Source organism: Talpa occidentalis, unplaced genomic scaffold, assembly GCF_014898055.3.
Source record: "Talpa occidentalis isolate TD23 unplaced genomic scaffold, MPIMG_talOcc4v2.1 talOcc4.17, whole genome shotgun sequence".
In the NCBI taxonomy this organism is placed as follows: Eukaryota; Metazoa; Chordata; class Mammalia; order Eulipotyphla; family Talpidae; genus Talpa; species Talpa occidentalis.
In genome coordinates this window covers 50,907,541-50,921,734 of record NW_023601754.1, presented here as the reverse complement: position 1 = coordinate 50,921,734, position 14,194 = coordinate 50,907,541, and the positions used below count along the sequence as shown (strand labels likewise).

Below are 14,194 nucleotides of genomic sequence, written 5' to 3'. Positions count from 1 at the left end.
CGCGGCCGCCGCCATCCGGCCGTGCGGGGCGCGGGCGGGGTCCCGGGCCTGGCGCGGCTCCAGGGCCGCCGCGACCCCTCGGCCGCCTCCGCGCCGGCCGCGCCTCTCCGCGGTGAAAGCGAAGGCGGCGCCGCGGAGGCTCCGACCGAGAGAAAACCCGGGAGGCGCGGGAGCGGCCGGTTGGCAGGCGCGGCCGGAAGTCCCGCCCCGCGCCGAGCGCGCCGACGTCCCCGCACCCGGTGGGGCAGTGCCGCGCTCTGGCCGCTGGAGGGCGCGCGAGGAGCGCGCACGCGGCCCCGACGGGGAGATCGGGCCGGGCTCGCCCCACTGCTCGCGCCCCGACGATCGGTCCGGACGCCGCGGCCCCGCCTCGCCCGCGGAGCGACCGCGCGCACTTGGTGGCGCGGCGAGGGGGGCCGCCCGAGCTCCGCCGCCGCCGCCGTGGGCCCGGGGGTCGCGGCCGACTCCCGTTTGAACCCCCGCCGGGCTCGCGGGCCCCGAGCGGAGCGGCCGCCGGACGCCATCGCGCCCTCACGCGGGACGTCGACCCGCGCGTCGCTGGCAGCCCCGCCGGAGCCCCCGGCCACGCGTCCACGCGGGCGATCACCGGGCCCCGCGGGAGCCTCCGCCGGGCCGGGCCGGGCACTCGCGGGGACGCGGCCGGAAGTCCCGGCGCTGGGCTGCGCTCGCCTGGAGCCGCCTCTGGTCACTGTACTTCGGGGGTGTCGTGTCGCCGTCCGGCCGCCAGAGGGCGCGCGGGGACCGTGACCCGGTGGGACCTCGGCGCCGGGGTGGTGACGTAAGGTGGGAAAACGGTCTCCAACCGCGAGGAGGGAGGAGCTTCCTGGCTCTTAAAGGCGCCGAGGGCCGTTACCGCAGGCGCGGCCCGCTCAGCTGGATCCCAGCCAGAAACCTCCTGATCTAAATGGCCCTGGAGCTTGCGGGGGCTCGTGACGCCACAGTGAGCCCACGCAGGACGGGATACGTTACCTCGTTGCCTCCGCTGGGTGCTGGAACGCCCCGTGACAGAATTTCACCGTGCTGAAGACAGGTGGCCTAAAGATGGGGGGAAAGGGAATGGCGCCAGTTAAGACACAGCCTGGGCCCAGCTCCCGGAAGACACAGCCTGGGCCCAGCTCTTGTATGCCTGCATGAATCAAGCTTTAAAAAAGACGCTACAGAAACTGCTCACTGTTTACCAATATTCCAGAAATATATGTAGTCTGCCAGTGTCCTTCATTGTGGATAGATGCGGTGGCCTCACGGTCGGCCACGGTGGCCCTGCACCACCACAGAGCACGTCAGGTGCACGACGGGAGCCTCCCATCCCCTTCCCCACGAGGCCAGAGTCCCAAGCAACCCTCTATTCCTGGTGTGTGTTTCCCTCTTGTTTTCTATCAGGATTATCAGGACCACAAACCTGTGCACTGTCTTAGGCAAACTCCTCCACACACCTCAGCGCTCCTGCCCTGTGCTCTTCAGCAGGGGCCAGTGGGCTTCACCGTCCTATCTGCTGATGAAGGAAAACAAGTGCTCAAAGTGTGATTGTCTGGAGTGTAAGTCCCTGCTTGACCATACCACTTAATCAACTTTATATTTGTGGGCCCATGTTATGTTCTTTAGTCTTCCAGAGATGGATTGATTTTTGCTTAGAACTGGAGCATAGGCCAGAGGTGTGGGGGCGAGAGGATTCACCAGAGGCAGAGTGGGGAGCAGACAGGTGGATCCACTGAAATCCACTGCTGAGGGGAGCAGCAGGGAGACGAGAGGTCTGCTGTGCCCTGTGGGTCGGCTCCCTGGCAAGGGATCCGCTGTGGTGACAACGCCGACACTAACTCCTAAGCCACCAGAATATTTTGATTTAAAATAAAGTATAAAAAAAATCTGTTTCAGATTGCTTAACTCATAAGCTTAATTTTTTAAAAAGATTTATGAATACAAGAGCTGGGGTGTAGGCCTGTGGTGGGTGGGGGGATGAGAGGATTCAGCAGAGACAAAGTAGGGAGCAGAACAGGCAGACTGACTGAAATACACTGCTGAGGGGAGCAGCGGGGAGACAGGAGAGGTCTGCTGCGCCATGTGGTTCTGCTCCCTGGCCAGGGATCGAACTTGTGCTGCAGTGGCTGCTGATAGCTGTACATTGCTAAGACTTAACCTCTTGCATCACCAGGGAGGCCCCAAGCTTTATTCTTAAATATTCATGAAATATTTTCTAAAACTGTGTGTTAATGATTAAAGTTATTCATGGGATTTCATGGTAACAGAAAATATTAAGGGTGTAGTCATTTAGGAAAGAGTACCACTTGTGATTTAAATTTTACCCTACGGGGGCTTCCCTGGTGGCACAAGGGGTTAAGATGCAAACCGTGAAGCTGTCTGCAACCACTGCAGCATGAGTTCAATCCCCAGCCTGCCAGGGAGCAATCCACATGGCGCAGGAGACCTCTCCTGACTCGCCCGCTGTTCCCCTCAGCAGTGTACTTTGGTCAATCTGCCTGTTCTGTTCCCCACTGTCTCTGGTGAATCCTCTCACCGCCCCCCATCCCCACACCTCTGGCCTGTAACCCAGCTCTTGTATACATAAACTAATCTTTAAAAAAAAAAATTTATGCTACGGATGGCGGTTAAGCACAGCACTGTGAAGCTGTCCGCAGCTGCTGCAGTGCCGGTTTGATCCCCAGCAGCCAAGCAGACCTCTCCTGTCTTGCCTGCTGCTCCCCTCAGCAGTGTATTTCAGTCTGTCTGCCGGTTCTGTTCCCCACTCTGCCTCTGGTGAATCCTCTCACCTCCCACACCTCTGGCCTGTGTCACCCTCCCGCTCCTCTGACCTGTACCCCAGTTCTTGTATAAATAAATAAATCTTTAAAAAAATAAATTTTATGCTACAAAAATATTTTGATTTACAACGAATACCAGGAACAAAACAATTCCACTGGAGTAAAAAGTCCTGGGGACATCCTGAGTTGATAAGGCACAGATGTAACCCCAAGAACTGAAGGAGGAAGATCAATAAATTTGTAGCATATTACGCGATATTATGCAATATTAGCATATTATGTGATGAGAAAAACAAAGTAGATGAAGGCTTTTCTGGCAGGCATCAGAATGAAGCAGAAAGTCTTGCTAGAAAAAAAGGGAGCAGAAATCATTTTTTAAAATAGCCAAAAATATGGACACTTTACCAAAAAGGATAAGCAAGTGGCAAATAAATTTAAAAAAGTTCAACATCATGAAAATACAATTAATCCCAGTGTGATATATACGGCCACCCAATTATAAAAGGGCTGGAAGTCTCACACGCTGCTGGTAGGAACACAAAGGGGAACACACATTCCTACTGGAACGCGGGGTTTCTTAAACAAAAGTATGTGCTCACCCGCTGTGCCTCAGGCATGGTACTCCAAGAAATCAACACAGGAGAAATGCAACACGTGCATAACATCTGTCCCGATTTTATTTACAAAAGTCCTATTATGGAAACAACTAAAATATGCATAAACAGGTGAATGAACAGTGGTGTAGCCACAGACCATGGCAGCTCTCAGCAACATAAAATGAACTCTTCCCTTGAGCACCGGTGACGCATCTCAGTGGGGGGGCGGGGAGCAACAGCTTTCTGAAAAGAAACCTTAGGAAGTGCAAACTCTTCTTTTGTAATGGAAAGTGAATGAATGGATGCCGGGAGGGCAGAGGGAGCAGAGAAAGTGACATCGCATGAAGGAAAGTGAGAAGGTGACTATGTGGTAGCGAGGATGGTTTTTAATACGAAGATTAAAAATCATCACATTGTATAGTTTAAATACAAGCAGCTTCGTGGCATATCTTCGGCGCCTTATTAAAGCTTTGAGAATCCGGTGCAGTGGGACAACTGCGTTCCTACTCCTACGGAAAATCAGTCTCACAAACGTGGTGACCTGACCTGCTCCTCACCGCCCTGCTTCAGTTCCAGCAAACAGGGGTGAGGCATGGAGGGAGGGCCCAGCCCGCAGGACCCAACAGTTAGGAAGGCCTCGAACCCCATTTTCCTGCCTGCACAGCAATCGCCCTGATGTAAACAACCCAGACAGGCGACACGAATTCACAGAACATTTAGGTGTTTTCCACTCACCGTGACCTCAGTTAACAAGGACATGCCCTATCCACGCACGCGCATACAGGCTGCCGTGTTCGTGACCTTGCTTCTCCTTCAGAGCCACTGAGTATTATTACACATGCACCTTGAAAGAGGTTCAGTCCAGCAAGTTTGTGGCCGTCTCTTCCCCTTCCTTTAAAGTGAGCTTTTCGTACAGTTAGCCCCCTGCTTACGCAACCACCGCTTCTGTGATACAAGTCTGTGAAGCCGTGGACATTAGAACACACGGGTCCGCGGAACTACCTGGGGACTGACCTCCCTCACCAGTGCCGAGCACAATGCAACAATCCAGGTGAAAAGGAAGGATTTTTTTTTTTTTGCTCTCAAAAGCAGTGACGATTGGGACCCCCCTGGTGGCACAAGCAGTTGAGCACAGTGCTGTGGAGCTGTCCACAGCCTCTGCAGTGCTGGCTCGATCCCAGCTGGCCAGGGAGACTGCACAGGGCGCAGCAGACCTCTCCTGTCTCCCCACTGCTCCCCTCAGTAGTTCAGTCCTTCTGCCTGTTCTGCTCCCCACTCTGTCTCTGGTGAATCCCCTCTCCCACGCCTCTGGCCTGTGCCCCAGCTCTTGTATAAATAAATTTAAAAAAAAAATCTTAAAAAAAAAAAACAGTGAAGGTTGTCACATGCGACCCTTCTACAGCCAGACCTCTGACATACAAACTGGCTTCCAGGCTGCAAACACGATCACAAATCCCGCAGCCTCTCTTTGGAGCCCGTGGCCAGCAATGAAACTAAGTCAAAGCCAGAGAGCTATGTTTTGCCCTCACGCTGTCCCCGCTGAGCCAGTCTGCGACCCAGGAGCAAGCTCCTCACGGCTTTATTTAGAGGAAACCAGTTGTTTTCAAACGATCACAGTGACGATAGCTTAAGCATAAAATAGCTTAAATTTTCTCACACGAACTAAAGCCACAGGAGGCAAACTGTTCCCAGACGCGGAGAATTAAAAGGCTGGAAAAGTCACAGGATTCATGTGAGAACAATCTCTTTAGAAAAGGCAGTCCGTGCTGTCAGGCGCGTAGTTCTCCGAGCCACGGACGGGTCAGGCCTATGATCTGATGCCCAAGAGAATATACAAAAAGGGACGAGCACTCAGACTTCTATAAATTCTTCCTGCGAACGGAAGAACCCTGCAGCTTGCTTCCCTGGACACCCTGCGGCGGCGGGGGGGGGGGGGGGGGCCGCCACGCTGCACCCCATGAGCTCCTCCCAAGTGACAGAGGTGAAATGGCTTTTGCAACAGAACTAGCAGTGGCATCACCTGGTAGGGGCCCTGGGTGAATCCGAAGTCGGTCCTCAGCAGGTGGGATCCAAGTGGGCTCACGTGGAAAGTTCCATCCGAATGAAGCTCATTCCAGGCAGACCGTGCCCGCAGGAGGCGTCTTCCCAGCGCGCTGACACTGAGCGGGAAATAAAACACCCCGCGTGTGTTGAGGAAGCCTCGGGCCTTCTCGCATGCACTGCACGGTCAGGCCTCCTTGTGCACCGCGGCCTCGCCTAGAGTTCCGACGCCTGGATTTCCCGCCCCCATCACACTGCAGTCCATCATCCGCCGTGACGCGGCGATGCATCCGGAGAGTGGAGTGGTGAGGAAAGGATGTCGGGCCTGGGCCAGACTTCAAGCGCTTTCCACAGTGTGAAGGCTCCTGTGTTTATTAAGACTGGACTTTTTAGCAAAGGACTTCCCACATTTCCCACACGTATGAGGGCGTTCCCCACTGTGGACTCTCTGATGTTGGAGGAGCGCGGAACTCTGGTTAAAGGCTTTCCCACACTCGCCGCACTCATAGGGCCTCTCTCCGGTGTGGACGCGCCTGTGCAGGATGAAATTGGAGTTGTCGGCAAAGGCCTTCCCGCATTCACCGCACTCATAAGGCCTCTCTCCCGTGTGCACCCTTCGGTGCTTGATGAGCCTGGAGTTCTCCGCAAAGGACTTCCCACATTCCGCACACTCGTGCGGCCTTATTCCAGAATGGCGTCGCTGATGCTGCCGGAGAGCAGAACTCTGGTTAAACGTCTTCCCGCACTCGCCGCACTCGTAAGGCCTCTCGCCAGTGTGGATGCGCCGGTGTTTCACGAGAGTGGAGTTCTGGCTAAACGATTTCCCGCACTCGCTGCACTTGTACGGCCTTTCCCGGGTGTGCACTATCTGGTGTATGTTGAGGTTGGACTTCTGGCTGAAGGACTTCCCGCATTCCCCACACTCGTACGGCTTTTCTCCAGTGTGCACTTTTCGGTGTTCAAAGAGCTCGGACTTCCGCCTGAAGGATTTCCCACATTCCCCACATTTAAAAGGTCTCTCTGTGCTATGCACAGTCCAGTGTTGAATGAGGTTGGGTTTCTGGCCAAAGGATTTCCCACAAACCCCACACTTATAAGGCCTTTCTCCAGTGTGAACCGTCTGATGTCGAAGGAGCGAAGATCTTTGGCAAAAACTCCTGCCGCACTCACCGCACTTGTAAGGCCGATCTCCAGTGTGAATCCTCGTGTGTTTAATGAGCCTGGAGTTCTCGGCAAAGGACTTCCCACACTCCGTGCACTCGTAGGGCCTTAATCCAGTGTGACGCCGCTGATGCTGCCGGAACGCGGAGTACCGCGTGAAAGACTTTCCACACTCGCCGCAATCGTAAGGCCTCTCTCCAGTGTGAATTCTACAGTGCTGAATTAAGGTAGAGCGCTGGCAAAATGCTTTCCCGCACTCGCTGCACTCATACGGTTTTTCTCTGGTGTGAACTCTGTGGTGCACGATGAGGTTGGACTTGCGACTGAACGACTTCCCGCACTCCCCGCAGTCGTAAGGTCTCTCCCCCGTGTGCACTCTGCGGTGTGTCATGAGGTTGGAGCTCCTGGTGAACGACTTCCCGCACTCCACGCAAGTGTACGGTCTCTCCCTGCTGTTTCCTCTCGGGCGTTCAACACCGCTGGTCTTTCTAAGTAATGTTCCACAGTCTTCAGCCACAAAAGGCTTTTCTCCAGCGAGGGCTTTCTGATACTGACTGAGGCTGCAGTCGCTGCTGAAGGAGCCCCCACATTCATTGCACATAAAACAACTTTCACTGCCGAGGAGACTCTGGTGCTGAACAAGCCTCTGGTCGCAGTCGAAGGCGTTCACGGAGTCCTCCCAGCTGCTAAGGGTTATTTCTCTGTGAAAGGCCGCCCCGTACTCAGTCCCACGGTCGGCCTTCTCCCTGGGATGAGCGGCCTGCTGCTGGGCAAACTCCGACCCGGCCAGAACATCCTTCCCACCCACGCTGAGGCCAAACGGCCTTCCCGACACCAGGCGTGTGCGGCTCCTCACCGACGAAGCTCCGTCCGCGCCGCCTCTGAAGGCCTTCGGCCCAGGGCACGGCTTCTGCTGAAGGTCCGGGCTGACACACAGCTGCTTCCCACAAGCCCAACAGCGGAGAAGTTTCTGCTTACAAGGGGTCCTCTGGTGCTCAACCCGGGGCCAAACGTCGGTCGGTCTCAGGCCGCCCACCTCACAGGGGAGGGACTTCCTGGCAGACAGACACGCCTCGGGAGCCCAGGCCTGCGACAGTCCTTGTACAGAAACACTCTGCTGGAAAGGAGCCTCCTCGCTCTCCACCTCCTGGCGACCACCTGAAAGCAAGACAAGCTGGTGACGTGCACGCGGGCTCCGGAGGGGGCTGGGCCTGGCCCACCCAGGAGGAGGCCGTGGACTTATGTCCAGCTAAAGGGAGTGGGCCCAGGTGAGGATGTGCAGCAAGGACACCGGAGGGGACAGGCACGGGCGGCACACGGGCCACCTCAGAAATGAATTCCCGCGCAGGTGGGCAGGAGTAAGTGTCATCGAGAGCAGGAACCGGGGGCATAAAGAGGCCAGATAGTGAGGCAGCGCCTCCGGCCAGGAGGAGCGGGAGGGAGGCACGGCTGGGAGGCGTCCTGCAGGGCTCCTGACCCGAGCGCCTTCCTGGGAGGCTGCAGGGAAGCGGGTCTGGGTCAGCTCAGAAGACGAGCTGGCAGCGCCTGCCCGGGGGCCCGGGGAGCGGTGCTCACGGTGCTGACGTGAGGACAGTTACTTCCGGGGAAAACGGAAGGACAGGCCCTGGTTCAGGAACCGGGGAGACTCCGAGGACCTACCCAGAGAGGCCACAAGGGCCAAGGTCTCCAGCATCACGTCCCGGTACAGGCGCCGCTGGGCCTCGTCCAGGAGCCCCCACTCCTCCCGGGAGAAGCAGACGGCCACGTCCTCGAAGGTCACGCCGCCCTGCCGAGACGGGGACAGGGGGGAGAGGACAGGAATTATGACACGGGCGCGGGCCCCGGGTCTCCTCAGGGGGAGTGGTCACTCGGCACGGACTTTCCACTGGAATCGAGACACACAATCCACGCCAGGAACCCTTCCGCGCGTGGGAGGCAGGAGCGCTGAGGGGGGGGGCAGCAGGGCCCCAAAGGGCTGGTACGGGGGAACTGTCTCCACCGCGGGCCCCACTGAGACGGTGCGCCGGGCTGCATCGGGAAACTGGACCGGGGTAGGCCCTGCTGACCACCCGACAGCCCTGCTCGCGGGCTCCTGCTGGGAGAAGGGCCTTGGCCGGAGAGGCGGGAGGAAAGCAGCCAAGAGAAAGCAAGCCTGGAGGCCAGGTGGAGCCAGCAGGAGCGTCCCGGCACAGCCCCCCTCTCCGGTGCCCCCTGCACGCAGACCCAGCGCTTCGCGTGGGGGAGACAGAGTCGTGCAACTGCCTGGTACACGCTAGCTCCTTCCAGCTTCATCCCCTCGCAGGAAGAACCACCCCGGATCGCCCCGCTCCCTCCCCCGCACCCAACTTGTGTTTTCTACTTCACGGCTGGACCGCTGGAGCCCGCCACGGGGACGGGGACGCGGCATCCAGGGTCAGGGCGGCCCGCGTCCGCGGACGGCCTCACGGCGACTGCAGCTTGTTCACTTTGAGCCCAAACCCGGTGCGACACACTCGACACGCACGGCCCTTCCCCGCAGCAGCTCAGGGAGGGCAGCATCGCGCGCGCGTCTGTCCTTCACGGAGCCGGACAAGGAGAAAGGGAGAGGCCCGGCCCGGCCGGAGCTCGGGTACAGGGTGCGGGGAGATGCTCTGAGAACACGTGGGTCTTCCCTGCCGCGGTCCCGCCTGCAGTGCATGCGCGGAAGTTTCCCAGAGTGGCGCCCTGGGAAGGGCGTTCCGAAGAGAGCAGCGTGCGCGGGCCGGGCAGAAGCTGGACAGGCGGGGGCTCCCGGGAGGCCCAGGGGGGACGAGGGACACCGAGGGTCGCAACGCTCCAAGGAGCAGAAGCCGCGCTCCGGAACACAGCAACGGCATTACTTCGCCGGAGGAAATTTATAAATTTGAACTCTTTAGAAACCAAATCTCAGTCGCACGTAAACTACAACGCCACAGCAGCCTTATCCATTATCCACGGCAGCAGCCTGGGCGAGCAGATGCGCACCGCACAGGAGGGGCACCAGGGAACATGCCTCTGCACGCGGCTGTCGGCAGGTTGTTTGCTGGTGACCATGCAGGTGGGTGCTTCACCCGGGAGAACAGAGCTATGGGGTCTCCCTGGTGGCGCAAGGGGTGAAGTGTCTGCACTACGAAGCATCCGCAGCCGCTGCGGCCTGAGTTCGATCCCTGGCCAGGGAGCTACCCACAGGGTGCGGCAGACCTCTCCTGTCCCCCCTCAGGAGTGTGTCTCAGTGGATCCACCTGCTCTGCTCCCCACTCTGTCTCTGGTGAGTCCACTCACTGCCCCCACCTCTGGCCCGCACCCCAACTCTTGTGTGCATAAATGAAATAAATATTTAAAAAGAAGACAGAACTATGACACCAGCAGAGAAGACGAGCTGAAGGGGTGCACGTGCACAGTACAAAATACAAAGGCCGGGCCTCATGGCGCGGCAGACCTCTCCTGTCTCGCCTGCTGCTCCCCTCAGCTGCGCCTTCGGCCCGTCTGCCTGTTCTGCTGCCCGCTCTGTCTCGGGTGAGTCCTCTCACCCTCCCGCACATCTGACCTGTACCTTGGTTCCTCTATAAAAATAAATAAATCTTTCAAAAACAGAAACAAAGGCCAATGTTTGAGGCCACAACGGGCGGAGGAGTAAGAAAAACGGGTGACAAGATTCGAGGAGCAGCCACAGGCCGGATTAAGACGAGAAGCGCCACCGCATGCAACCATTAAGTGGCGAAAGTGCCAGGCAACGGGCAGGACGAGGGCACCGCCGCCAGCTCTAACACCACAATACTGGCCAGAGGGGTCCCTGGTATCCTCTGCCCGCCGCGCCGCCTTCCCAACACACTGTGCAGAGCCCGAGCTGCGAACGCCCGCGTGCTGAGGCTGGGCACACCCCCGCCGTGTGGACCCCGAGGACTGTCCACTCACAAGAGGAACAAACACATGGGCGTCGGATGATGCCAGCGCCGAGGGAAAGCCGCCGCACGGCACACGCTGTCGCGGGCCAGGGCTCAGGCAAGCACACTGCGGGGGTCTCGGAGGAAAAGCGCCCGGACCGCATGGGAGATGGCACGGCGGGGCGCTCCTGAGGGAACACCAGGAGCAAGCAGCAGAACCCGGGCTCAGATGCGAGGGATCTGGAGCCCGACGGGCAGCCAGCAGCAGGGCAAGCAGGGGGGAGGATGCACAGGCTGCGCGCAAGACTCCTGGGTCTGGGCCGTCCCGGGAGGCCGCAGGGAGTCGGGTTTGGGGACTGCCGGGGGAGAGGAGGGAGCACACTCCCTGCCCGAGCCCCACAGCCCCCCGCCAGGGGAAAGGCCGAGACCAGCTCCGGGCTTGGAGGAAGGTTTCTGGTCCTGCCCAAGGCGGCCACGAGCGCCAAGCGGCCCAGCTGCTCCCCACGCCGCGGAACGGGCCTCTCGGCGCCCCTCCAGCAGACCCCGCTCCTCCCAGGGAAAGTCCACCGCCACGTCCTCCGGGCGACCCTGCCCTGCTCCGGGGGACAGATGGAACCACTCAGGAGCCGGAACCCCAGCCCAGCATCGGCCCTGTGACCGGGCACCTCCCGAGGCTCCCGCGCAGAGGGCCAGGCAGCCCTGGGGCCACCCAGGCCCCCGAGTCCTCGTATTCGTCATCCCCGGGCCCAAGCGCCGGCACGCAGAGGCAGACACGGACCAGGGCGCCACGCTGTGATCCGCGCCCCGCTGCGAAGTGACCCCCGAGGGGGTCCTGTCGCGTGAGCGTGAGCGCCGCCCCCGGGGCCAGCGGGCTGTGCAACTGCACACTCTCCAGCCTCCGCGTGCCCAGCCCGAGGGGCAAGGCCTCGAGCGCTCCCTGCCCACAGCACAGGCATTTCCCTGCCCTCCCGCGTGTCACCTGCACTCAAAGCACGGCCTCCCAACCCACCCTTGCTGGGCTGGGGCCCAAGTACGGGACACCGGGGTTTGCACAGACGAGACTGAGGGCAGCTTCCCGATCACACACGCGCAGCGCTCGAATAGCCACCAGCCACCAAAAAGGCCCGCATGCCGCCTGGGAAACCGGGAGTTTGGGTGCAAGCTGCGCGAGAGGAAGAGGTGGGGATGCCCCCGCTCCCACGTGAGGCCGTGACTGGTTTCTTTGAAAATCTCTGTGGACTGGAAGGGGCTGAAACCCGTTCCAACGGAAGCAGCAGGAACCGCGCCTGGACACGACCCCCCGGGAGACGCCACGGGAACTTGCGCTCAGGCCAGGCGAGGACGCCCTCGTTCCAACAAACGTGAAAGCAGCACATTACGCTGGGCTCTTGTTTTTTTAAAGATTTATTTATCGAGGGCCTCCCCGGTGGCGCAGCGGGTTGAGCACAGCGCTGTGGGGCTGTCCGCACCCTCTGCAGCGCGGGGTCGATTCCCAGCTGGCCAGGGACATTCCCACATGGCTCTCCTGCCTCGCCCGCTGCTCCTCTCAGCAGTGTTTTGTTCGTCTGCCCGTTCTGCTCCCTGCTGTCTGTGGTGAATCCTCTCACTCTCCCACGCATCTGGCCTGTACCCCAGCTCTTATATAAATAAGTCTTAAAAAAAAAAATATTGATTTATTTATGTATACACGAACTGGGGTGCAGGCCAGATGTGCAGGGGTGACAGGACTCCCCAGAGACAGAATGGGAAGCAGAACAGGCGGATTCACTCAATATGCTGCTGAGGGGAGCAGCAGGGAGACAGGAGAGGTCTGCTGCACCACGAGGGGAGCTCCCTGGCCAGGGATTGAACTCAGGCTGCAGTGGCTGCAGACAGCTTCACAGTGCTGAGACTTTAACCCCTGCCCCACTAGGGAGGCCCCAGGGGTTCAGACCTTTCATTACAACTCAGTGGACAGCACCCAGGCTGTCCACAGGAAATTCAACAGGATCCCATATGACCTCAGGTTTCCCATGACCCCCGAGTGCAATGTCACTGAAGCCATGTTAGGAAGGCCTCACTGCACCGCTGCTCCGATCCATGGATGAAGACGACACCCAGACTTCAAGTTCCCTTAGCCCAAGCCTACTTCTGTGACGCACTTGCGATCACCTCAGCAAATACACATTGTCAGGCCCACCGATGCCCAAGACACAAGTCCCACCCATTGCCAGCCAGGACAAGAGTGTGCCTCCGATCACAGCTGCGCCTGACCACACCCACCGGGCTGAATGAAATGCCCCAGGTCGCACCAAATCCTCAAAAAACACAGGTGTGTCCATAATGAATAAACCGCAGTGACCTGGCGACCCGTCTGCCCTTGGACGCACTGGACCCCGGGCGGAGTGCCCCATCGAGTACACCGAACCACCAAGCAGGAGATCCACTCCCACATCTGGCCCCCCAACCCCTTAACCACCACGCCCTGGACGCTGCCCCTCCTAGCACAGTGACGCCACCTGGGAGCCTCCGCCCTGCTCCTCCCCAGGTTTCCCAGGCTCTGCTGGCCGCTCCTCGACGCGCACACTCCCGGTGACGAGCGCCAGACTCCCACCGCGCCCGGGAGGAAACGCCTTCAGCGCCGGCGCGCAGGGCGCGTCCACCCCCTGGCGGGTCTGAGGTGAGGCCGCGGCCACCCTCTCCGGGACGCCCACTCGCCCCTTGCACGCCTCGCCGCCGACGCGAGGAGAGAACCTGCCGGCTTCACGGGCGCACGGCCAGGCCAGCCAGCCCTGCCAGCCCGCGGCCGGACGACGAGGGTGTTCGCCGCACCCTCGGCCTTCGGGCGCCCGGCTGCGTCTTCCCACGGCGCGGCCGCGGCCTTCCGGCCGGGAAGCGCCGCCCGCGGCCACGGCCCGCGCCTCGGAGCCCCGGCCGCCCCTCCGTCCCCCGCGCGCCGGCCCCGCCCCTGAAGACGGCGGCCCCGCAGCTCCCGCGGCAGGCCCCGCTGGACCGGCCTCCCCCCCGCCCGCGGGGCGGCCGCGGCTCGGCCGGGGCTCTCAGGACCCGGGACCCCCGCGGAGGGCGGCGGCGGCGAAGACACCTGCGGCGGGTTCGGGGCCCGGGACGCCCTTCCCTGCCGCGCGGAGGCCCCGCGGGCGCCGCGCCGAGGCCGCCCCTGGACCGCCCCGGGGCCCCGGCGGGCGGCTGGGGGTCTCGGGCCGGGCGCGGCGCGGGGCCCGAGCGGAGCCCCCCGCATGGGCGCGGCCAGAGTCCGGCCCCGCCGCGGACGGGCGCCCCCCGGACGCCCCCCGGACGCCCCGCGGCGGAGGCGCGCCCCAGGCCGCCCCCCGCCCCCCGCGGGAGGCGCGCCCCTACCTCGGCCGGGGCCCTCGGCGCGGCCGCCGCCATCGGGCCGTGCGGGCGCGGGCGGGCGCGGGCGCGGGGTGCCGGGCCTGGTGCGGCCGCCCCCGCCGGGGCCTCCTTTCTCGCGCCTCCCGGCCGCCGCCCCCGCCGCCCGGAGCCGGGACCCAGCGCGCCGGCCCGAGGACGCCGGAAGCCCCGCCCCGCCGCGCCGCGGACCGGAAGCGCCTCCCGAGCCCCCATTGGCCGGCGGCGCCGCCGCGCGCGCAGCGCCCTCTGGGAAGCGTAGTCCGCGGTGGGGGCGGCGCTCCCCCGACGCCGCTGGCTCAGCCGTCCGGCGGGGGCAGCCCCGGGCCGCCAGGGCGGCCCCCGGCGTCTGTGCAGATGTCCGGTCCTG

The 14,194-nt window shown here is 61.2% G+C and overlaps 1 protein-coding gene across 1 annotated transcript; it reads right to left on the bottom strand.

The window, feature by feature from the left end:
- Positions 1-5,713: 5,713 nt before the first annotated feature.
- LOC119249799 (zinc finger protein 883-like) lies at positions 5,714-13,845 on the bottom strand. Its single transcript, XM_037517289.1, has 3 exons — positions 13,813-13,845; positions 8,234-8,360; positions 5,714-7,732 (listed from the first exon to the last, which is right to left on the bottom strand). Exons 1-3 carry the CDS (start codon positions 13,843-13,845, stop codon positions 5,751-5,753), a joined length of 2,142 nt encoding a protein of 713 aa, XP_037373186.1. The 3' UTR covers positions 5,714-5,750.
- Between the last annotated feature and the right edge of the window lie 349 nt (positions 13,846-14,194).

Excerpts from the sequence above, each read along its gene's own strand:
- LOC119249799 (XM_037517289.1), bottom strand. The coding sequence starts at position 13,845 with ATGGCGGCGGCCGCGCCGAGGGCCCCGGCCGAG. Across the intron at positions 8,361-13,812 it reads CGCCGAGGGCCCCGGCCGAG|GGCGGCGTGACCTTCGAGGA; the intron begins GTAGGGGCGCGC and ends CCGTCTCGGCAG. Across the intron at positions 7,733-8,233 it reads GGCCCTTGTGGCCTCTCTGG|GTGGTCGCCAGGAGGTGGAG; the intron begins GTAGGTCCTCGG and ends TCTTGCTTTCAG.